At 44.0% G+C, this 24,300-nt stretch overlaps 2 protein-coding genes and 1 pseudogene across 2 annotated transcripts in view; all 3 read right to left on the reverse strand.

The window, feature by feature from the left end:
* The window catches only part of LOC137441143 (UDP-glucuronosyltransferase 1A1-like), a 110,912-nt gene extending 87,904 nt beyond the window's left edge, over positions 1-23,008 (reverse strand). The window contains exon 1 of the mRNA XM_068138118.1: positions 22,064-23,008. Within this exon, the coding sequence (XP_067994219.1) occupies positions 22,064-22,993 (930 nt within the window). The 5' untranslated portion in view covers positions 22,994-23,008. The remainder of the gene's footprint in view (positions 1-22,063) is intronic.
* Positions 12,071-13,007, reverse strand: LOC137440993 (UDP-glucuronosyltransferase 1-6 pseudogene; annotated as a pseudogene).
* On the reverse strand, positions 16,434-18,961 carry LOC137441533 (UDP-glucuronosyltransferase 1A8-like). The gene is made up of 2 exons (XM_068139199.1): positions 17,954-18,961; positions 16,434-16,565 (listed from the first exon to the last, which is right to left on the reverse strand). The coding sequence occupies exons 1-2, from the start codon at positions 18,797-18,799 to the stop codon at positions 16,434-16,436; spliced, it is 978 nt and encodes a 325-aa protein (XP_067995300.1). The 5' UTR covers positions 18,800-18,961.
* Positions 23,009-24,300: the final 1,292 nt, after the last annotated feature.

Genomic DNA, 24,300 nt, shown 5'->3' on the forward strand with positions numbered 1-24,300 from the left:
AGCCATTGCTTTCAAAAGGCAACACTGCAGATGCATCCAGCAGAATGAATGGAAATTGCAACACCATTTCTTCTCCTAATTGAGAACACCTAAGCAGCATGGAGAAGGTTGATGTTGAATTCTCACCTCCTGGAAGCACTCCAACCTGCATGTCTTATGAATAGATCCCCACTACCAGGATGCACAATGCAACCCCAGATCTGAGGTGGAGAAGGACAGCAGCTGAGCTTTGATGAGAAGAGAGATTCTCTTTTAGCTAAATTAATTAGGAACTTGGTAGTGGAACCTGTGGCTTTGAATCCCCTCATGCAGGGGCACAACTGTCCCCTTAAGGCCATGCTTCCTGGCAGAGGAACTGATTCAGAAAACAGAAATTGGAAAACTGCAGTTCACCATTGTACCACAAATAAGGTAAATCATCACATTTCTAATTCATGAACTCATGAGTTCAAGGCCAGTGTCAGCTCAGGTCATGACTGAAACAGTTCATCAACTCTGTAAATCCAGATCCTTCTGTATCTTAAATTGCTTGGTTTTTTTTTGTTATAATATGGATTTTTCATTCTTCTCGAACAATGCTTCCATTTCTTGTTATGTAGAGGTTCAAATCACCCTGAGCACAGCTTCCAGGACAAGATGTATGCAGGCAGACACCTTTATTACGTTCTACAGCAAAGTTATATAGTCTATTGGAAAGCACCTGTGTCTGATCTTAATTGGTTATTTTCTACTGGCATGCTTGTAATTAACAAAACAATAGGTTAAAATAACAAAACAATATTTTAACACATCCAACCAAATTCTGCCTAGTTTTTCTCCTTCAGTTTCAAGATGTTTACATTCTGTTCTGAGTCAAAGACTAAACATAGCCATCTCTAATGTGAGCAAAGGCAAATCTTGTCCACAGCCTTCCAAAGTTATCCAAAACCAACCTTCTCCTACAGCTTATAATGTTGGCGATTACCTCACACCATAAAAGTTTGTAAGTAGGTGACTGGGCAGGTACTTTTGGAATACAACTGCTTGTCCAGGGCATCCAGGGCTCTGCATCCCTGGTGGAAATTTCCTTCATATTTGTGACCGTTTGTGACCCCCCCCCTCAATTTTTTGGGGGAAGAAGGCTGAGCCTTCGTCTCAAACCCACGACAACATTCAATTTTTGCATGTGTGTTTTCAAGCCTGAAGGGAAAGCTTTGTCCATATGGAGCACCTGCCCTCAGGACCAGCCAGTCCATTATTGCCACTGTCCCCAACCTAAGTTTACAACATAGGATTAACCTAAGGGGAATCTTCAAAGACTTTAGGACAGCATGATGCACAGAAACAGACTTCCTGATCATAACCTCTGAAAAGGCTGCCAAATGAACACTAGAAGAGGTTGCATTCAGGCTAGACCAGCGGGTGAAGAAAGATAGAATAGGATAGAATAGAATAGAATAGGATAGAATAGGATAGAATAGAATAGAATAGAATAGAATAGAATAGAATAGAATAGAATAGAATAGAATAGACCAGACCAGACCAGACCAGACCAGGTTGGAAGAGACCTTCAAGATCATCACGTCCAACCTATCATCCAACACCACCTAATCAACTAACCCATGCAACCAAGCACCCTGTCAAGTCTCCTCCTGAACACCTCCAGTGAAGGCAACTCCACCACCTCCCTGGGCAGTCCATTCCAATGGGCAATCACTCTCTCTGTGTAAAACTTCCTCCTGACCTCCAGCCTGAACTTCCCCTGGCGCAGCCTGAGACTGTGTCCTCTTGTTCTGGTGCTGGCTGCCTGGGAGAAGAGACCAACCTCTGCCTGTTTACAACCCCCCTTCAGGTAGTTGTAGAGAGCAATAAGGTCACCCCTGAGTCTCCTCCTCTCCAGGCTAAGCAACCCCAGCTCCCTCAGCCTCTCCTCATAGGGCTTGTGTTCCAAGCCCCTCACCAACTTCGTTGCCCTTCTCTGGACTCGTTCCAGCAAGTCAACATCCTTCCTAAACTGAGGGGCCCAGAACTGGACACAGTACTCAAGGTGTGGCCTAACCAGTGCAGTGTACAGGGGCAGAATGACCTCCCTGCTCCTGCTGGCCACACTGTTCTTAATGCAGACCAGGATGCCATTGGCCCTCCTGGCCACCTGGGCACACTGCAGGCTCATGTTCATCCTACCATCAACCAGCACCCCCAGGTCCCTCTCTGCCTGGCTGCTCTCCAGCCACTCTGACCCCAGCCTGTAGCACTGCATGGAGTTGTTGTGGCTGATGTGCAGAACCCGGCACTTGGATGTGTTCAATCTCATGCCGTTGGACTCTGCCCATCTGTCCAGCCTGTCGAGGTCCCTCTGCAAAGCCTCTCTACCCTCTAGCAGATCAACTCCTGTCCCCAGCTTGGTGTCATCAGCAAATTCACTGATGATAGACTCAATGCCCTCATCCAGATCATCAATAAAGATGTTAAAGAGGATGGGGCCCAGCACTGATCCCTGAGGATAGTCAAGCGTCTTCCGTGGGGGGAATTTCCCACCATCTACCTGTGTCTTCAGTAACTGATCAGCAATCTTGCCCTCTCCTGCCTCCATGCCCTTTTGAAAGACTCCTTGTGACCCCCTCCTTTTCCTCCATTTGAACATGGATTACGAGTTAGAGTGAACCAGGTGGCACCAGAGACTGTCCTGCTAAAAGGATCTATGCTGCCACTTCCAACACAAGCACTAACCATACTTATCCAGATAAAAAGGGATGATATTAGGGATTTCTTCTCCATTTCTGTTTCAGAGGGACTTGCCATACTTCAATATTCCTTTCCTGCTTTCCATCTGCTATGGAATACGCTTTGCTTGATTCAGAAACCTGGTTGGTACCTAAAAGCCTGAATGGGAATTTACAGAAGACATCTACGCCCAGAAAATCTGAAAACCTAATGATATAACCTATAAAAGAAGGGGAAGATACCATTTTAAGAGGCAGTGTCTTGGGCTTTAGCCATTGACACATTTACATAGTGGCAAAGATGAAAATCAATCAGTCTGGCAGATACAAAAAGAACTGATGAATAACTAAAATCTTGAGTCCTACATATATGTGGCATAAGAAACTAAGATGTGTGGCCAGTTGATGTTGCCCCCTTAAGAAAGGGAATATGGTGGACGGAAGTTGGTAAACGGAAGGAATAGTCTAAACTATTTCATTGGTAAAGTGGGAGGAAGCGCCTTCTGAACTGGGAGTGAGCTGGGTCTACCCTGGGCACTCCGGCACCTTATCTTCAGTCTTGCTTCCGCCTCTTCTTCAGGCAACAGCTTTCTGTGCTGGGCTTTCTGCCAAGGCTTCGGCCTTGAGGCCGATAAGATACCAGGCCTGTATTGACTCCTTTCCAATTAACACAAACTGCTTCTAACATTTTTTTTTCCCTCTCTTTTCTTTCTCTTTCTATCCCATTCTGGGGAAAGGGGGGAGAGAGGGGAGAGCGGAGGTGGGGAACCCCTCTCTGCCGAGGGGGTCACTCTCATTTCTGTGTTACTCTGTTGTATATCTTTGTATATATTGTAGATATTGTAAATTTGTAAATATTCCCCCTGCATTCCCTACACTGCTTTGTAAATATAGCTCCACTGCTTTGCTAATTCAGCTTGCGAGTTTTTTTTCCTTTCCCTTCAATTTTTTTTTCCCTTTTACTTTACAAGGGGGAAGGGAGGAGGCTTCTTGGCCTTACCCCTTCCAAACCCACCACATTTTTTTTATTGGCGTACCCAACGTGCAGCAGATAATTAGTTTAATTTATTATTTGATTGATTTAGTGTTTTCTAGCTGAATTAGCAAACATGAAGGTATTGTGGTTTGTGGAGCGATTATTCTTTTCAATTTTTGGGGCTCTGGTTTACAGGTATTGTTTGGGTTTGATTCTGGATTACCTGGGTAAATATTTGGTGCGGACAATTTATATGTGGGTTATGTATAGAGTTAAATTATGGTATGGAAAATGTATTAATTTATTATGGCCAGTGAGATACAGGAATGTTACCTCCACCACTCTCCCAATTGAGATAAAGGGTTTTAAGATTCCACCTGAGGAGACAGTAACTTTAGGTGATGCCTGGGATCCAAAGGTGATTTATTTCATGTGTATAATTCTGCTGCTGGTAATAACTAATGTGTATTCTCTGTATTCCTGGCGTCGAGAGAGAAAGGTGTCCAGAGCTTGTTTTGTTATTAAAACTAGATCAAAAAGAAAACGCCGTGGCTCTCGATCAGTCTCAGAGTCATCTAGTGACGAGGACTGTGGAGAACCCGTGTCAGCCAAAAAGAAGGCTAAAAAGTTAATTGGTAAAGCAGCTCTAAATGACTTTGCTGATTCTGGCAAGCAGCCAAGGGCATCGGCTGGTATCAACATGGCGCCTACTCCTTCTCCTTCTTCTTCTTCTCCGTCGGCCATTAACGGAGCAACGTCACTTCCGCCCACTCCCTCAGTGGGACCGGAAGTCACTGCCCCAGCAGCTGATTTATCTCAAGACCTGTCAGCTTCTATTAAGGTGGCTGTAAATTCAAACACAGCTCCAGTTAAGGTGGCTCCTTTAAAGACTAGAGCTGGAAAGGCCAAAGATGGAGAAGAAGAGGAGTTGGAGACTGATCTTGGTGAGGGGCCCTCTACTCTAAAAGATCCTGCTCAGGAGGAAGAGAAGGTTTGTTTTAAAGATCTAGCTAACCTAGTGAGATCAAAGCAGTATAGAGATGAAGCTAGGAAAGCAGCTGGCAAAGGTGGTTCTCAGCTTAAAGAGATCCTTAGGAGAATGACAGCAGGATTATATGGGCAAAGAATTCAGGGAGACGAGGAGGAAGATGATATTACGGACTGTTCATCACCACGGGAGGAATTGCGAAATGTCCGTAAAGATTTCACCAGGGCAGATAAGGAGCCAGTTCTAGCTTGGCTTAGTAGGTGTTATGATACAGGTGCTTCAGCTCTAACAGTTGGAGACAAGTCAGCAGCTCAGTTAGGAACTCTCTCAAGGGACAATGGAATAGATAGACATCTAGGTGAAGCTCTCGGTAAGGTTAATCTGTGGATACGCCTTTTAATAGCGGTTGCCCTGAGATACCCTTCCCGAGATGATCTCCCATGGAATCCTAAACCCTGGACTACCATAGATGAGGGAATTAAGCGCTTGAGAGAATTTGCTGTTAGAGAGCTACTCTATGGTGAACATGAAACTCTGAATCCTGATGACATTCCTGTGGGTATTGGTCTTGCTAAAAAGATCATCAAGCTTGCTCCTTCCAATTATGCAAACATTCTGGCAAGCAGAATTGTGTCAAGAAGTTATGGTGGAGCTTCTCCTACGGTTGGCCAATTCAGTGATCAAATGAGACAATTGGAGGATAGCATGACACGTGGTTCTTTGGTTTCGGCCATTAAAACGATGTCTGGTGATATTCAGAATTGCATAAGAGAGTTAAAAGATGAATTTAGAAATTCCATATCCCAATTGGCACAGAGGGATAATTTCAATTCTTCCTCCAGGTGGGTACAAGTTTCATCTGTGAGGAATACACGTCCTCCAAGGAATACACGTCCTCCAAGGAGGTCATTCCAAAACAGGACATTCCAAAACAGGTCATTCCAAAACAGACCACCAAGGCAATCACGTAGAACTATTTGGATAACTCTGCGTGATCAGTTTGGTGAGAACATGAACCGCTGGGATGGCCAACCAACTTCTAATCTTTTCAGGAGACTGAGGGAATTGCAAAGTGGCAGAACCCAAGGTAGCAATACCAGAAGGGTAGCTGTTACTTCCACAGTTCCCCAGAACGACTCTTATGGTTCCAACAGTGGCTCCAGTTATAACATGCAAAGTTATAACCCTGCACAATATGTGCAATGCACATGTGCGCATGTTCCCCATAACTAGGGGTGCCCTGCCTCCCGCCAGGGGGAGGAGAGGGATAACAGAGATAATAGAATCTATTGGGATGTGTACATCCAGTGGCCTGGCACTTCACAATTTCGGAAGTACAGGGCCTTGGTTGACACAGGAGCTCAGTGCACCATAATACCATCAAATTATCAGGGATCAGAGTCTATAACTATTCTGGGAGTCACTGGTGGATCTCAAGAGTTAAGTAAGGTAGAGGTTAATATAAGTTTAACTGGTAAACAATGGAGGAAGCATACAGTTGTGACCGGACCTGATGCACCTTGTATTTTGGGAATTGATTTTCTGAGAGAAGGGCGTTTCAAAGACCCTAGAGGTTACAAATGGGCTTTTGGAGTAGCTTCTATAGAAATTGATGGACAAAAATTGAAGCTATCTGCCAGACCTGAACTTTCTGATGAATCTGCAGTTGTGGGACAACATAAGATACAGGACATTAAATTGCCGGTTGCTTCTCAGACTGTGCATCACAGACAATACAGAACCAACCGTGACTCTTTGTTGCCCATTCAGAGTCTGATTCATCAGTTGGAGAGTCAGAAAGTCATCAGCAAAACTCATTCACCTTTCAACAGTCCAGTGTGGCCTGTGCGGAAGCAGAATGGAGACTGGCGTCTGACGGTAGACTACCGAGCCCTGAATGAAGTGGCACCACCTATGAGTGCAGCAGTACCAGACATGATGGAGCTACAGTATGAGCTGGAATCCAAAGAGGCCAAATGGTATGCTACCATAGACATTGCTAATGCATTTTTCTCTATTCCCATAGCAGAGGAATGCAGGCCTCAGTTTGCTTTCACCTGGAGAGGAATCCAGTACACTTTCAACAGATTGCCCATGGGCTGGATCCACAGCTCAAGCATCTGTCATGCAGTGATCCATGATGCTCTGGAGAAAGGAGGTGCTCCAGAACACATCCAGTTCATCGATAATATCATCGTCTGGGGCAAAACTGCTGAGGAAGTCTTCGAGAAAGGTAACAAAATCATTGACATTCTTCTGAATGCAGGTTTTGCCATCAAGCGAGACAAGGTAAAAGGACCTACCACAGAGATTCAGTTTCTGGGAGTGAGGTGGCAGGATGGACGCCGACACATTCCAGTGGATGTGGTAAATAGAGTCTCTACCATGGCAAGTCCCACCAACAAGCAAGAGACCCTACGTTTCTTGGGGATAGTGGGATTTTGGAGACTACACATTCCTGGATACAGTCAGATTGTGAAACCTCTGTATGATGTGACTCGAAAGAGAAACCATTTCCACTGGGGACCTGAGCAACAAGCAGCCTTTGACCAGATAAAGCAAGAGGTGATTCAAGCAATGGGTCTGGGACCTGTCCGAGATGGTCCAGACATTAAGAACATTTTGTACACGGCTGCGAGTGACAATGGTCCAACCTGGTGCTTGTGGCAAAAAGCTCCAGGTGAGACACGTGGACGACCTCTTGGTTTCTGGAGTCGAGGTTACAGAGGTTCAGAGGCTAATTATACTCCAACAGAGAAAGAAATCTTAGCTGCCTATGAAGGAGTAAAAGCATCTTCTGAAGTGATTGGAACTGAATCACAACTTCTTTTAGCTCCCAGATTACCAGTTTTGAATTGGATGTTCAAAGGCAAAGGATCCACACCACATCATGCCACAGACTCAACCTGGTCCAAGTGGATGGCTCTGATAACACAGAGAGCTCGAATGGGAAATCTTGAAAGACCTGGTCTAGTGGAGGTGATCTCAAGTTGGCCTGAAGGCATCAACTGTGCCAAACCTCCAGAGGAGAAAGTAACTCATGCTGAGGAAGCTCCTCCTTACAATGACCTTTCTGATGATGAAAAGAAATATGCTTTGTTCACAGACGGTTCTTGTCGTCTTGTTGGAAACAAGCGAAGGTGGAAGTCTGCAGTGTGGAGTCCAACACGCCGAGTTGCAGAGGCGAAAGATGGGGAAGGAGAATCCAGTCAGTTCGCAGAGGTAAAAGCTGTCCAGCTAGCTCTCGACGTAGCTGAACGTGAGAGATGGCCAAAGCTTTATCTCTACACCGACTCATGGATGGTAGCCAATGCTCTATGGGGTTGGCTAAAGAACTGGAAGAAGAGTGGTTGGCAGAGGAAAGGAAAACCCATTTGGGCAGCCAACCTATGGCAGGACATTGCTGATCGAATCGAGAGAATTCCAGTGAAAGTGAGACACATCGATGCTCACATTCCTAAGAGCAAAGCTACTGAGGAACAGCAACACAACCATCAGGCAGATCTAGCTGCAAGAGTTTCTCAAGTAGACATGGACTCTAATCTTGATCTCGACTGGAAACACCGAGGTGAGATATTCTTAGCTCGGTGGGCTCACGATTCGTCAGGACATCAAGGCAGAGATGCAACATACCAATGGGCTCGTGACAGATCCATAGACATTTCCATGGATGCTATCACACAAGTCATCCATGACTGTGACATTTGTGCTGCTATTAAGCAGGCAAAACGACTTAAGCCCTTGTGGTATGGTGACAGATGGTCCAAGTACAAGTATGGTGAAGCTTGGCAGATTGACTACATCACTCTACCACGTTCTCGTTCTGGTAAGCAATACGTGCTTACTATGGTAGAGGCAAATACTGGATGGTTGGAAACTTATCCAGTTCCACATGCAACTGCACGCAACACCATTCTCGGTCTGGAGAGACAGATCCTGTGGAGACACGGAACTCCAGAGAGGATTGAGTCAGACAACGGAACTCATTTCAAGAACAACCTTGTAAAGAGCTGGGCAAAAGAGCACGGTATTGAGTGGATATTCCACATTCCCCACTATGCACCAGCTTCAGGGAAGATTGAACGCTACAACGGTTTGTTGAAGACCACTCTCAAAGCCATGGGGGGTGGATCTTTGAAAAACTGGGAAAAGCATTTAGCACAAGCAACCTGGCTGGTAAATAGTAGAGGTTCAGTGAACCGAGCTGGACCTGCACAATCAGATTTGCTACGGAAAGTAGAAGGTGATAGAGTTCCTGTTGTTAGAGAAAATGTTAGGTAAAACTGTTTGGGTATTTTCACCCTCAGGAGAGGCTAAACCTGTCCGAGGGGTGGTTTCAGCTGAAGGTCCGGGTCACACTTATTGGGTAATGCAAGAGAATGGTGAAATTCAGTGTATTCCACAAAGAAATTTAACTTTAGCTGAAAGAGGTTAATTTCAAACTGCTGTACAGCTACATCGTGTCCAAAGGAAGAATCAACGAGGAATCTACGGTGCACGAACCCTGAGATCCCTGAGAGCCCTGAGTCAACTAAGAGACCCTGAGATTTCCCTGTTTCCCTTTTCTTCGCTTCGTCGGCGAAGAAATGAACTGTTTTCCATTTTTCTCATTTTCTGATTTTCTTGGACTTTTGAATCATCTACATCTGAGCATAGCCGGAATGGACTATGAACTTTACTCACAAACTGTAAATATCGTTTTGGATTGGATGGACAGTGTGAACAGCCAATGAAATTGTTTAGAAGGGGTGGACTGTGGCCGGTTGACGTTGCCCCCTTAAGAAAGGGAATATGGTGGACGGAAGTTGGTAAACGGAAGGAATAGTCTAAACTATTTCATTGGTAAAGTGGGAGGAAGCACCTTCTGAACTGGGAGTGAGCTGGGTCTACCCTGGGCACTCCGGCACCTTATCTTCAGTCTTGCTTCCGCCTCTTCTTCAGGCAACAGCTTTCTGTGCTGGGCTTTCTGCCAAGGCTTCGGCCTTGAGGCCGATAAGATACCAGGCCTGTATTGACTCCTTTCCAATTAACACAAACTGCTTCTAACATTTTTTTTTCCCTCTCTTTTCTTTCTCTTTCTATCCCATTCTGGGGAAAGGGGGGAGAGAGGGGAGAGCGGAGGTGGGGAACCCCTCTCTGCCGAGGGGGTCACTCTCATTTCTGTGTTACTCTGTTGTATATCTTTGTATATATTGTAGATATTGTAAATTTGTAAATATTCCCCCTGCATTCCCTACACTGCTTTGTAAATATAGCTCCACTGCTTTGCTAATTCAGCTTGCGAGTTTTTTTTCCTTTCCCTTCAATTTTTTTTTCCGTTTTACTTTACAAGGGGGAAGGGAGGAGGCTTCTTGGCCTTACCCCTTCCAAACCCACCACAAGATGAAATGGAAGCTAACAAGCCTGGCTCCTGCTGGGAAGGATAGCTGGAAACTCACCAAAATTCAGGTGAAGTTCAACCAAAACGCTAATAATTTGCAAAAAACCCCTCTACATGTCATTCTCATTTTAATATCTGATAAGATTTTATTTTTGCCAGGCTATGATCTCATCTAAATGCTGGACGCTAGGAAATGACATTTCTGCACCATGCAGAAATTCTCATTAGCTTCCTGTCTTTAAATACCAAGGTGGTGCTAGTTAGGTTTTCACTTAAGGAAGCTTCCTGATCTATTTTCTTGCCTTTTCAACAGAAACAAAATAAAATTGTATACCTGAGACAATTTTGTCTTCTGATCACAGTGTATCCCTCCAATGAAAAACATGTTTGGCATCACTGGTCTTGGGAACTCAAATACAAAATCAGATCTCATTAGCCAAACAGATCCACGGCTTAGCAGGTCTACAGCTGTCACTTTCTTTTGAAAAATTTCATATGCCAGTTCTTCAAACGGAGCAAATATTGGCTTACAGTAAACAAACTCCAGCACATAGAGCAGCATGTTCCTCACTCGTTGAGCGAATGTCATGCTATCTGAATGGTTTAGGAAGAGTCTGGGGACATAGGAAGGAGGGCTTGGACACTGGGCAGCTTTAAAATCCATTCCACAAGGAAGTCCTCGCAAAAAGTAGACTGAAGGTACTGAAAGAATCTCAGCAATTATCGGACCGCACATGAGGACCGGATCTGTGAACACCACGTCAAATTTGCTCTCTCTCAAGTACTGCATCATGTCTTCGTTGTGCAAAAGGCTCTTACAGTTGATGAAGAAAAGGTTGGAAAATTCTAGCACGCTTCGATACATTGTAATGATAATATTCAACACAGATTGCTCAATAAAATGATCATTAACAAACGACTGTAGACCACCAGCTAAACGGTCCTCTCCATAAGGTATTGGATATACTTTCACGGTATAATTATAAGGCTCCTTTGGTTTCATATACAAACTCGTTGATGGTACAAGCACAACAACATCATGTCCCTTTTGCTGGAGTTTCCCCACTACCAGGCGCATACTGAGCCAGTGACTTCCATCCTGAGGTATCACCAGGATCTTTCCACATTCAGCTAAACATAAAGACAAAGTCAGAAGAAGAAATATCCTGGCAGGTTGGTAAAAACACAGAAATGGAAGAGCCATTTTGGTGGATATAAACCAGAGAGTTCTGCTCTGGAGGCAACCAATGCAGCCCTTTGTAGAAAGGTCCATACAAGCCCCAGCTTTTCTGCAGGGAACTTATTGACTGCAAAATCAAATATTTAACATCCAGGGAAGGGGAGAACACTGTTCCTGATAAATATATATCTCCTTTTGCTCTACTTGTTAATTTTTAACCTTCAATGTGTGCCAGCACATTCCTTCCTTCATAAACAAACACCAAAGATGTACTCTTGTCATAATGGCAGTTAATACAATTGACTACAGATCTACCCAGAGAGAAAAGAAGCCTAGTTTTCCTTTCAAAAATGCAACATGAAATGCACTCAGAGGATGACACACAAATCTTATATTAATTCTTCAGATTTCAGTATGACATTTATGTCTCATCGTGATGTAGAAACAGAAATAACTGCAGCTGGACAGCCAGTTTGGAAATCATAAATCACAAAAACACAACCAAAGAGAAAGAACTGATTTTGCTGAGTCTAGAGTGAAAAAGAAAACAAGCAAAACTCAGAGAATACTCCTGGGGGTTTTGACCAGGTAAAAGACTCCATGAGAAGGAAATAAGCAACTGCTCCTTACTGGAGAATACAAATCAATGCAGGCAGCAACTCATAGCTGGCAGATGGCATTTTTTTGTTGGATTTGTTGTGAAATCCTTGTGAATTCTGAGGCATCTGCCTCCATTAAGGTAATTTGATTTCAGCGTGTGGAAAAGCATTGCTGCAGCCTGGTTTTGCCCAATCATTGCCAGAAATAAAAAATTGAATGGCACAAAAAAGGCCATAATGACAACTCATAGCTAAAGGTATTATTTGGATGGAAAATAACTTACCTTAGACAGTGGTTTCTTCTGAACACAGTTTGTACCTCCAACAAACACCATGTTGGGCATCACTGGCCTCACATACTCAAACACAAAGTCAAATCTCAGAAGCCAAATGGAAGCAGAGTTTATGAGGTCCAACACAGATACATCTCTCTGAAGAACTTCTGAGGAAAGCTGTACTATGTCATCATATAAGCCATTACAGTACACAAGTTCCATGATGGCAATCAGTGCATTTTCAACTCTCTGTAAAAATGTCATGTGGTCTGAGTTGAAGGAAAATAGCCTTGGGATGTAGGACAGAGGGTTTGGGCACTGTGGTGCTTCATAGTGTAAGCTGCAAGGAAATCCTCTCATGAAGAACACAGATGGAAGAGAAAGATACTTAGCAACTGTTGCTCCACACATTAAGATGGGATCTGTTAGGACAGCATCAAAGCTGCTTTGGTTCAAGTACTGCAGGGTCTCCTTGCTGTCGAAGAGGTCCCTGCACTGAGTAAAGAAACTGTTGAAAAGATGCGCTGACCTCTTGTATATTGCTAGAGCATTCATGGGGAAAGACAGATCCTTCAGGTGAGTGGCAACATACTCATGAAAGGAATTGTCCAGTTCTTCTAGCGTCAGAGTTGCTGGGTGTGTTTTCACAGTGTAAGCCTGGGTCACTTTCATATTCCAGCTCACTTCTGGCATAAGCACCACCACCTCATGTCCTCTCTTGGCGAGCTTTTCAACCACTTTCTGCATGCTAAGCCAGTGGCTTCCTACCGTGGGCACCACCAGGAGTTTCCCTCCATCTGAGAGGCCAGGAAAGAGGATGAGAAAAATGCCTGCACAGCAAAGCCTCAAAGTCATCCTCCTGTGACTGGAATGTATACTGTGGAGACAGAGAGAAGAGCTTGTTCCTTTAGGCTGTAGCTGGATGCTGCTTTTGAAGGAACTTAACCCATTTATATGTTGAGTTGTGCTGGTTTGTCATAATCTCCAAGTTAATGATTCACAGCTCTGTGTTGTAGGTGGTATGGTGGTTTGGTTTTTTTTTCCTCCTTACCTGCAAAGCCAAACACAGTGACCCTGTCCTGTGCTGAGTCATTGCAGACCCTTGTGTTCAGGAGAGAGGTAGCTCCTTAATATAGTAGTCAGATGTCTTAGGGTTTCTCTCTTGATTTTTCATGTGCCTTGTCTTATGCCTGGTCAGGACCAAGGAAGGCAGGTCTGGTGTGAGCAGTTTCAGTATGACAGTGACAAATGAAAACAGCCCCAACACTTGTCTTTATGGTTGAAGACCAGAATGTTAGGTTAATTTCTTTGAAGACAGGATAGGAAACACAACGGGAGAATTTCAGGATAAGAGGAAAGGGAGAATGGACCAACACTTCTGAGATAGCAGGAATCCCCCCATTTACAATGATACCCAGTAAAGTCTCTGGAAGAAGCTAGCTTGGCATTTAAGGCTTAGATCAATGAAGCTGAAGTCCAGGCTCTTGATTTAGAGCAGTAATAAAGTGCTGTCACACAGAATGGCCCTCAGGCAATTGAAAACTCCTCTCCCCTTGCCTATACATGAATTAGAGGGCAGACAGAAGATGTTCTAAATGTGTTTTAAAGACTTCTACTGCTTACACAGCTTGGATTGTTCAGTAGAGTCTCATGCGTGAACCCAGGTGAGGGACTGGCCTTAGCTCACAAGCAGCTGTAGCAGTATCATCAGTTTCCAAGAGCCATCACCTTCACAGCAATTCTTTTGACCTTATCATTGCCAAAGCAATTTGATGCCCAAACAGCACCATGACATGGAAAAACAATGAAACACAGGAGACTTGGAGCTGGGCAGCCTTGGTCCCTCAAGTGATGGAATGAATTGTGCATTTTTTGCTGGGTTCTTTCCTATCAGCTCTTTTCTTTCCCCAGCTCACCAAATTCTTAAACTTTTCCTTGTTTAGGGAAACTCCTGGGCAAGTGCCAAAATGCAATTATCCTTCAGGCAGGTGATAACTTTTCAGAAAACAAAAGATTTTCAGAGTAAGGGGAAAGTGAGTCTTTAAGCTGTCCAATGGAGGGGAATCCACCACTTCCCTTGTGGGCTGATTCCAAGACTGTTCCAATGGGGAGACATTTTCTTCTGGAATTCAATGGGAATCTCCCCAGCAGTAATTTGTTCCCATCAAGCCTTGTCTTTTCCATGGGACTCCTGGTAAAAAGGGAGTCTCCATCCTCCTGGCAGTTACCCATTGGAATGTACTGCCTAGGGAGGTGGTGGAGTCACTGTTCCTAGAAGTGTTTAAAAAGAGACTGGATGAGGCACTTAGTGCCATGGTTTAGTTGATTAGATGGTGTTGGGTGATAGGTTGGACTTGATGATCTTGAAGGTCTTTTCCAACCTGGTTAATTCTATTCTATTCTATTCTATTCTATTCTATTCTATTCTATTCTATTCTATTCTATTCTATTCTATTCTATTCTATTCTATGGTCCGAAGTAAAAGTGAAAAAATGCTCTCAGAATCTATAATAGCATTCCAAGATGTATGAAGTGGCCAAATGAGGAATAAGAACTAAACCATATTATTTCCAAGTTTATATAAAATGAACTAGAGAACGATGCTTCTGCAAACACTTTTCTCTCACTAAAGAGGTTAACTTCTATATTTTGCAATGGCTCCCCACCTGATATTTCTTGCAGAGGACTAAGCAGATAGCTGACACATGTCCTGTCCTCCTCTCCTTCCACAGCAGGACAAATTCACCATCCAATCCTCCATGAGGGGAGTGGGTGAAACGGCAAGCCCAGGACAGATGAAGTTAATCAGTGCCTTTCAGGCACTTCTGAGTGGTGGAGAGTTTGCCAGCAACTTCCTCAGTTGTTTTGATTGTCTGGCAGTGATGTCTAGATTGGTTAAATTTTGCTGGGTTCAGGGGAGTGCAAGATAAGTCTTGTTTACCTTGCACACCTGGTTGCCTGTGGGAAGCATTAGGAACTCTGAACTTGGGTAAGAAGCTGCATAGCTCTGGGATGCTACCTGAGGCCCTGCTGCCACAATGTGCATGGTAAGTGTGGATTCAGTGCTGGAAGAAATTGAGATGAGCATTAAGAAGGCAGCTGGGAACATTGGCTCATTTCAAAGAGGGAGCTGTTCTCTAGTTACTGCCCTGGCTCATGTCTGTTTCCAGTCCCAATGCTGATGCAAGCACAGGCTACAACTAGTGGGGCCACATGATGCTGAGAAAGGGAACTGGACCAGGAAGTGTGGGTGGAGAAGCAGTGCCAGCTTCTGTGAGGGCTCTTCCATGTCAGAGTTTCCCCCCTACAAGGCACATGCTGAGCAAGTGACTTCCACCCTGAGGTACTACCAGGATCTTTCCACCTTCAGCAAAGCATAAAGATGATGTCAGAAGAAGAAATATTCCTGCTGGTTGGTAAAACTATGGAAACACCAATGTAGTGGCAGAAAACCAAAGAGTTCTGCTCTGGAGTCATCCAACACAGTCCTTTCTATGAAGGCCCATGTAATATTTAAACTAAAATACTAAATATTTAACTTCCCAATACCTTTGTGGTTATTTTTCATATTACCATTGCTCATATAATAGGGAAGGGGAGTGGACTTTTCTTGGAGAAATATATCCCTCTTTGTGCTTTTTGATGATTTGTAAGCTTGGAAGTTTGTCACCACATTCCACCTTTCCTCAGCTAACACCAGGGATGTACTCTTGTCCTAACTGTGCTTAATACCATGGAGTGGAGAAGTACTCAGTGAGAAAAGCAGCAAGCAATGTTTTGCTTTCAAAGGGAACCATGAAGATGCACCCAGCAGAACGAATGGAAATTGCAACACCATTTCTTCTCCTAATTGAGAACACCTAAGCAGCATGCATAAAGTTGATGTTAAATTCTCACCTCCTGGAAGCACTCAGACCTGCATGTCTTATGGATAGATCTCCACTACCAGGATGGACAATGCAAGCCCAAATCTGAGGTAGAGAAGAACAGCAGATGAACTTTGATGAGAAGAGTGGTTCTCTCTTGGCTAAATTAGCTAGGAACTTGATAGTGGAACCTGTGGCTTTGAATCCCCTCATGGAGGGGCTCAACTATCCCTTAAGGCCATGCTTCCTGGCAGAGGAAGTGATTCAGGAAACAGAAATTGGAGCCTAACAGAGAACAGACAAAGAAAGAAAGGATGAACTTCTTAGGTTAGTACAGAGTCAGCTGAGGTCAGATCTGAACTGGGTAGTTATTAGTCAAACAATAAGGACTGGCTCATTGTTCAAAATACTGCAGTAGGTTTTTATGAGTGTTATTGGCGCTAAAAGGCCATAATCACAATGCATAGCTATAAGTCTTCTGTGGATGGAAGAGAACATATCTTATACACTGCTTTCTTCTGAACACAGTTTATACCTCTAATGAAGGCCATACTGGGCATCACTGGACCGACATAGTCTTCATGCTGCTGAACAGGTCCCTGCAGTGAGCAAAGAATGTAAAGAAAATATGCCGTGAGCTGTTGATCATTGGTAGAATGTCCATTGAGAAACGCAGGCCCTTCCGGTGAGTGGCAGCATACTCACTAATGCTATCATCCCGTTCTTCTAGTGTCTGAGACATTGGGTATGTTTTCACAGTGTAAGCCTGGGTTGTTTTCATTTGCCAGCTAAATTGTGGCATAAGCAGCACCACCTCGTGTCCTTTCTCAGAAAGCTTTTCAACCACTTTCTGCTTGCTAAGCCACTGGGTTCCTAGCACAACCTAGCAGAATCAGGAGTTTCCCTGCATCTGAGAGGACAGGAAGGAGGAAGATAAAAATGCAGGCACAGCAAAGGCTCAGAGTCATCTTCCTACGGCTAGAGTACAGACTGTGGAAGAAATTGCTCCTTCAGGCTGTTGCTTTTGAGGGAACTCAATCCTTTTATATGTTGAGTTGTGCTGCTTTGTCATAATCTCCTAGTAAATTATTCCTCTTTTATGTTATAGCTGGTGACACCAGGCTGCTCTGAACTGCTACTGAGTTCATCAGCAACTTGAAGGGAAATGCATGGAATGCATGGACAGAATGACGAATGCGTGGTTCATGAAGAGACTCACATTGCTCCTTTACTTCAGTAACTACCTCCTCAAATCTGGTTTTAATGTCATGTTTCAAGGTAACCAGATGTTTAAGGAAGTAGTGGGTGTTTCCAGTAAAACAACAAGAAGAACAAATGGAAAAGGTTCATACAGCTTCCATTTCTGAACTCTGCTTTGACCAGTTTCTACAAACCCTGCATTTATGAGCTGCCCCCCAAAAGAGCAACTTTGCATTAACTTTGGCTAAATTTCAAGTTCATTTGCAATGTCTTCCTAATAAGGGACAACTTACAATGCCAGCCTTCAAATACTTCTGGAGTCATTAGAAGATGAGGCGGGACAGTTAGGTTGGAAACCATAAATCAGGAAGACCCAACCAAAGCAAAAGAACAGACTTTGCTGTGTCTAGAGTGAAAAAGAAAACAAGCAACTCTTAGAGAATAGTCTTCAAGGGTTTTCTTCAGGTGAAAGAAATCTAGATGCCTAAAATGTCAGACTCCATGAAAATGAAATAAACAGCTGCCTCTGACTGATGAATACAAATCACTAAGAGCAGTGATTTGCAGCTGGTAGAGGAAGTCAATTTTTTGTTGGATTTGTTGTGAAATCCTTGTGAATTCTGAGGCATCTGCCTCCATTAAAGCAATTTGATTTCAGCTTGTGGAAAAGCATTGCTGCAGCCTGGTTTTACCCAATCATTGCCAGAAATAAAAACTTGAATGGCACAAAAAAGGCCATAATGACAACTCATAGCTAAAGGCATTATTTGGATGGAAAATAACTTACCTTAGACAGTGGTTTCTGCTGAACACAGTTTGTACCTCCAACAAACACCATGTTGGGCATCACTGGCCTCACATACTCAAACACAAAGTCAAATCTCAGAAGCCAAATGGAAGCAGAGTCCACAAGATCCATCAGGGATACATCTCTCTGAAGAACTTCAGAGGAAAGCTTTAGTGCATCTTCATAGACATAATTACAGACAAAATGATCCATGATGGCAATCAGTGCATTTTCAACTCTCTGTAAAAATGTCATGTGGTCTGAGTTGAAAGAAAATGCTCTTGGGATGTAGGACAGAGGGCTTGGGCACTGTGGTGCTTCATAGTGTAAGTTGCAGGGAAATCCTCTCATGAAGAACACATATGGAAGAGAAAGATAATTAGCAACTGTTGCTCCACACATAAAAGCAGGATCTGTTAGGACAGCATCAAAGCTGCTTTGGTTCAAGTACTGCAGGGTCTCCTTGCTGTTGAAGAGGTCCTTGCACTGACCATAGAATGTATGGAAAATATTGACTGTGCTCTTGTACATTGCTATAGCATACATCAGAGAAGGCAGGTCCTCCAGCGAAGTAGCAAATAACTCACGAAAGGAATTGTCCAATTCTTCTAGTGTCTGAGACACTGGGTGTGTTTTCACAGTGTAAGCCTGGGTCGTTTTCATATTCCAGCTCACTTCTGGCATAAGCACCACCACCTCATGTCCTCTCTCGGCGAGCTTTTCAACCACTTTCTGCATGCTAAGCCAGTGGCTTCCTACCATGGGCACCACCAGGAGTTTCCCTCCATCTGAGAGGCCAGGAAGGAGGAGAAGAAAAATGCAGGTACAGCAAAGCCTCAGAGTCATCTTCCTGTGGTCAGAGTATAGACTGTGGAAGAAGTTATTCCTTCAGGCTGTAGCTGGATGTTGCTTTTGAAGGATCTTGATCCTTTTATATGTTGAGTTGTGCTTCTTTGTCATAATCTCCTAGTTAATGATTCACTGTTTTATGTTATCGCTGGTCTGAATGTTTTTCCTAATTATTTGTAAACCAGATGCAGTGACCCTTTTCCAAGTCATTGGAGTTCCTCGTGTTTGGGAGAGAAGTGGCACCTCAACATGCTTGTAAGATTTCTTAGGACCTCTCTCTTGATCTTTCACATGGCCTGTCTTATGCCTTTGTCAGGACCAAGGAAGGCAGGTCCAGTGTGAGCAGTTTCAGTATGGCAGTGACAAATGAAAACAAGCACAACAAATGTCTTTAGGGTTGGACACAAGGATGTTAGGACAGTTTCTTTTAGGACAGGATAGGAAACATAACAGGAGAACCTCAAAATAAGGTGAAGGTGAATGAATCATCCTCCCCACTGCCACCCCACCTCTCCTGCCCTCTCACCATTTGCTGCAGACAGGTAAACAGAGAGGTGAGAGGCAAAATTATCCTGCTGTGGTGAATGATGCTTATGTCCAAAACTGTCCTAAATATTGCTTCCACTCCTCCTTCTGCAGGACAAATTTGCTATCCGAGCTTTGCAGCACACTTCTCCTGAGGGAGTGGGTGCAAAGCAAAGCTCAGGACAGGTGAAGTTAATCACTACCTTTGAGGTACCTCTGAGTGTTGGAGAGTTTGCCAGCACCTCCCCCAGCTGGCTTGGTTATCTGCAATTGTTTCTTGATGAGCTAAAACTTTGCTAGGTTCAAAGGAGTGTAAGATAAGACTTGTTTAACTCTCACATGTGGACGCATATGCAAAGCAGTAGGAACCCTGAACTTTCATAAAAAACTTCATAGCTGAGGGATGGCAGGGTAGGAATGGACAACCCCAAGGAAGAGGGGCTGTACTGGACAAATGCAGTGGATAGGAGGTATGTTGTGTCAGCGGAACCGCTCCCTGTAGCCCTGCTGCCCCAATGTCTGTGATCACTTTAGACTACAGTGGGAATCGACACTGGAAGGAAGTGAGATGAGGTGGCAACATTAGGAAGGCAGCTGGGAACACCTACTCATTTGAAAGAGGGAGCTCTTGTTCTTCAGTTACTGCAGTGGCTCATCTCTATTTCCTCTTCTAGTCCAACTCGACGATCTGCTCCATAACCTTCCCTAGCACTGAGGTCAGACTGACAGGTCTGCTGTTCTCTGGTTCCTCCTTCCAGCCCTTCTTCTAGAAGGGTGTCACATTTGCTAATCTCCATAAACTGGGACTTTCCCAGTTAGCCAGAACTGCTGATAAATGATGGAAAATGGCTTGATGAGCACTTCTGCCTCCTTCCTCAGTACCTAGTTCTACTACTAAAGACCCAGGCAAAGAAAGCATTAAGTACCTCAGCCTTTTTCTCATCCTTGGTTGTTTTGTTTCCCCCTGTATCAAATATAGATGGAGATCCTCCTTAGTCCTCATTATATTGTTAATATATTTCTAGAAGCATTTCTTAAGCTGGCCAGAGAGTTTGTGGAGTCACCATGTCTGGAGGTGGTAAAAATTGTGTAGACATGGTACTTTGACACATGGTTTGCTGGCCATGGTGCTGTTAGGTTGACTGTTGGACTCAATGCTTTTTAGAGGCCTTTTCCAGCTGAAGCAATTCAACTATGATTCTAGTAATCTAAGGTTCTACCACCACCCCTCTTTACTGCTCCAAGGAATAAAAACTCATTTGATGATCAGCATGCCCAAGACAGCCTAGAACCATCACATTCCCCAGAAGTCCTCCTCTGATCACAAACTGTATCCTAAGAGAAAGACAGGTGACTTTTAAGGTTGTGTGGGATACTGTCATTGGTAATCAGAACATTTCCTAATTTTTGTAGGACCTGTGTTTTACGTTTTTAAATATAATAATCTCAAAGTCCTGTTTATGTGGCCAGAGTACAGATTGTGGAAGAGCTTGCTCCTTCTGCCTGTAGCCTGATGTTGTTTTTGAATGAACTTGATCTATGTATCTGTTGAGCTGTGCTGCTGTGTCAGAATCTGCCAGTTAATGATTCACTGCTGCTGTCTGTTGTTTTTTCTCATTACCTGCAAAACCAAATGCAGTAACCCTTTCCTGTACAGAGTCGTTGGTGACTTTTATGGTCAGGAGAGAAGTAGCTCCTCAACATTCTAGTCAGATTTCTTAGGACTTCTCCTTGATCTTTGATCTTAAGCCTTGGTCAGGACCAAGGAAGGTCGGTCTAGTGTGAGCACCTCCAGTACCACAGTGACAAATGGAAACAGCCTCATGAAATGTGGATGGGAACAATCATGTTAGGACAATTTCTCTGAGGACAGGACAATTTGTCTGAGGACAGGACAAGAGGCAAAAAGGAGAGCCTGAGGATAAGGGGCAAGGGCACAGTTACAGTAACACCAAGACAAGACAGAGAGATGCTGACTTGGCAGCTGAGGCATAGATCAGTAAAGCTTAAGACCAGGTTCTTTATTTAGAATAGTTGTTTCACAGCCTTTGAGATGGCATTCAGGCAATGCCCAGGATGGGTGAAGTTAATCAGTATCTCTTACAGTGCTTGGTTATCTGGCAAGGGTTTCCTGCATGAGGCAATAGTAACCCTGAACTGTGATCACTGGTATCTGGGTTGTTCCAGGCTAGTGGCAGCATGAAGAAGCTGCCTGTGAACAACTGCTTTTTTCTCTGATTTGGTTTATTTGTATTTGTAATTGCAACACTCTGTCAGCACTTGCCAGCACCTAATGGGTGAGGCTGGAAGAGGCTGACTTGGTAGTTGAGGTTGATCAGTGAAGCTGTAGTCCAGGCTCTTGATTTAGAGCAGTAAAGCAGTGCTATCACTGCCTAAAGAATGGCCCTCAGGCAGTTGAAAACTCCCCACTCCCAGGATACACCATGCAATCCTGAGTCTGAGGGGAAGAACAATCCTGACTGGATTTTCTCCCTACGGTACTAGACAAAAACTGTTCAACTACATGATGGCTTCATGCTAAGTGAAGGGAAGGGAGGCCAACACAGCATCTGCAGGACTCAAAGAAGGAGCCTTCATCTTTGGTTGCTGTCCTGAAAACCCTGCTCTGCACTCTGAGACAGGCAGGCCTTGAGATCTTACACATAACACAACAGTGTTAAGCAGCTATTTCATTAAAACAGTAGATAAAAATTATTTTCAGGGAAAATAACTTACCTTAGGCAGTGGTTTCTTCTGAACACAGTTTATACCTCCAACAAACACCATATTGGGCATCACTGGCCTCACATACTCAAACACAAAGTCAAATCTCAGAAGCCAAATGGAAGCCGAGTTCAGGAGATCCAACAAGGATACATCTCTCTGAAGAACTTCAGAGGAAAGCTTTAGTGCATCTTCGTAGTAATAGTTACAGTACACAAGTTCCATGATGGCAATCAGTGCATTTTCCACTCTCTGTAGAAATGTCATGTGGTCTGAGTTGAAGGAAAATAGCCTTGGGATGTAGGACAGAGGGTTTGGGCACTGTGGTGCTTCATAGTGTAAGCTGCAAGGAAATCCTCTCATGAAGAAAATATATGGAAGAGAAAGATAATTAGCAAGGGTTGCTCCACAAAGTAAAATGGGGTCTGTTAGGATAGCATCAAATCTGCTTTGATTCAGGTACTGCAGGGTCTCCTTGCTGCTGAAGAGCTCCCTGCACTGAGCAAAAAACATACGGAAAGCATGTTCTGAGGTGTTGTATATTGCTAGAACATTCATTGGGAAAGTCAGTCCCTCCAGGTTACTGGCAAGGTACTCACGAAAGCAATGGTCCAGCTCTTCTAGTGTCTGAGACACTGGGTATGTTTTCACAGTGTAAGCCTGGGTCGTTTTCATCTGCCAGCTTACTTCTGGCATAAGCACCATCACCTCATGTCCTCTCTCAGACAGCTTTTCAACCACTTTCTGCATGCTAAGCCAGTGGCTTCCTACCATGGGCACCACCAGGAGTTTCCCTCCATCTGAGAGGCCAGGAAGGAGGATGAGAAAAATGCAGGCACAGTAAAGCCTCAAAGTCATTTTCTGCGGCCAGAGTATAGAATGTGCAAGAGCTTGCTCCTTCAGGCTGTAGCTTGATGTTGCTTTTGAAGGAATTTGCTCCATTTATATGTTGAGTTGTGCTGCTGTGTCAGAATCTGCTAGTTAATGATTCACTGCTCCGTGTTGTAGGTAGTCTGTTGGTTTTTTTTTCTCATTACTTGCAAAACCAAATGTAGTGACCCTTTGCTGAGTCGATGGAGATCCTTGTTTTCAGGAGAAAAGTAACTCCTCAACATGCTAGTCAGACGTCTTAGGATTTCTGTGGTGGTGAGAGCAAGTTCAGTTCTCCCTCCCCCACAAAGAAACCACAGCTAGCTCAGTCAGAGAAGCAAAGGGTATGAGCTATATTTACAAGCAGGATGAAATGCAAATCTATATACACAATATACAGTATTTACAATATATATGCAGAAATACACAGCAAAGAAAGTAATACAGAACAAAACTCCCTCCTCTGGACAGAGGAGGGTTCCCCCCCTGCACCCCCTCTCTCCCCCTTACCTCCCTTTTTCCCCAAAAAGGGTTAGAGAGAGAGAGAAAATAATTATTAAGGAATAAATTCTGTTAGGCTCCAAGCGCATGCAAGGATTAATTCTTATCTGTTATTCAAGGTCAGCTCCGGCTAGTTGCTCAGAAGCAGACAGGCTGGAAAGGCAGAACAGACTGAACAGAGACAGACTCAAACAACTAAAACTTAAAGTTGCATTCTACCAATTTACCAATGAAATTTGTTTAGAATATCTGAATGTTTTCCAGAGTGTTCCAGCAAATGTCCCTTTCTTAAAGGCACAGCCTAAAACGGTCACAATTTCTCTCTTGATCTTTGATGTGTCCTGTCTTATGCCTTGGTAGCAATCAAGGAAGGCAGTTCTGGTGTGAGCAGCTCCAGCACCACAGTAATGTATGGACACAGCCTCAACAATTGTGCTTGGTGACATTCATGTTAGGACAATTTCTTTGAGACCAGGACTGGATGCACAAAAGAGAGCCTCAGAATAAGGGGCAAGGGCTGATGAACCAACTCTTCTGAGCTAGTGCAAGTCTTCACAGTTGCAGTGACACCAAGACAGAGAGATGCTGACTTGGCAGTTGAGGCATAGATCAGTGAAGCTTAAGACCTGGTTCTTTATTGAGAATAGTTGCTTCACAGCCTTTGAGATGGCCCTCAGGCAAAGCCCAGGATGGGTGAAGTTAATCAGTATCTCTGAGGTGCATCCGATTGCTGGAAAGTTTGCCAGCAACTCTCTTACTGTGCTTGGTTATCTGGCAAGGGTTTCCTGATGAGTTAAAACTTCACTGGGTTCAAGGGAGTGTGGGGTAAGATTTGTTTACCTCTCACACGTGGTCACTTGCACAAGGCAGTAGGAACC

The sequence above is a fragment of the Melanerpes formicivorus genome, unplaced genomic scaffold, assembly GCF_026170545.1.
Source record: "Melanerpes formicivorus ecotype bairdi unplaced genomic scaffold, bMelFor1.0.p_v2 SCAF_5, whole genome shotgun sequence".
Lineage (NCBI taxonomy): Eukaryota > Metazoa > Chordata > Aves > Piciformes > Picidae > Melanerpes > Melanerpes formicivorus.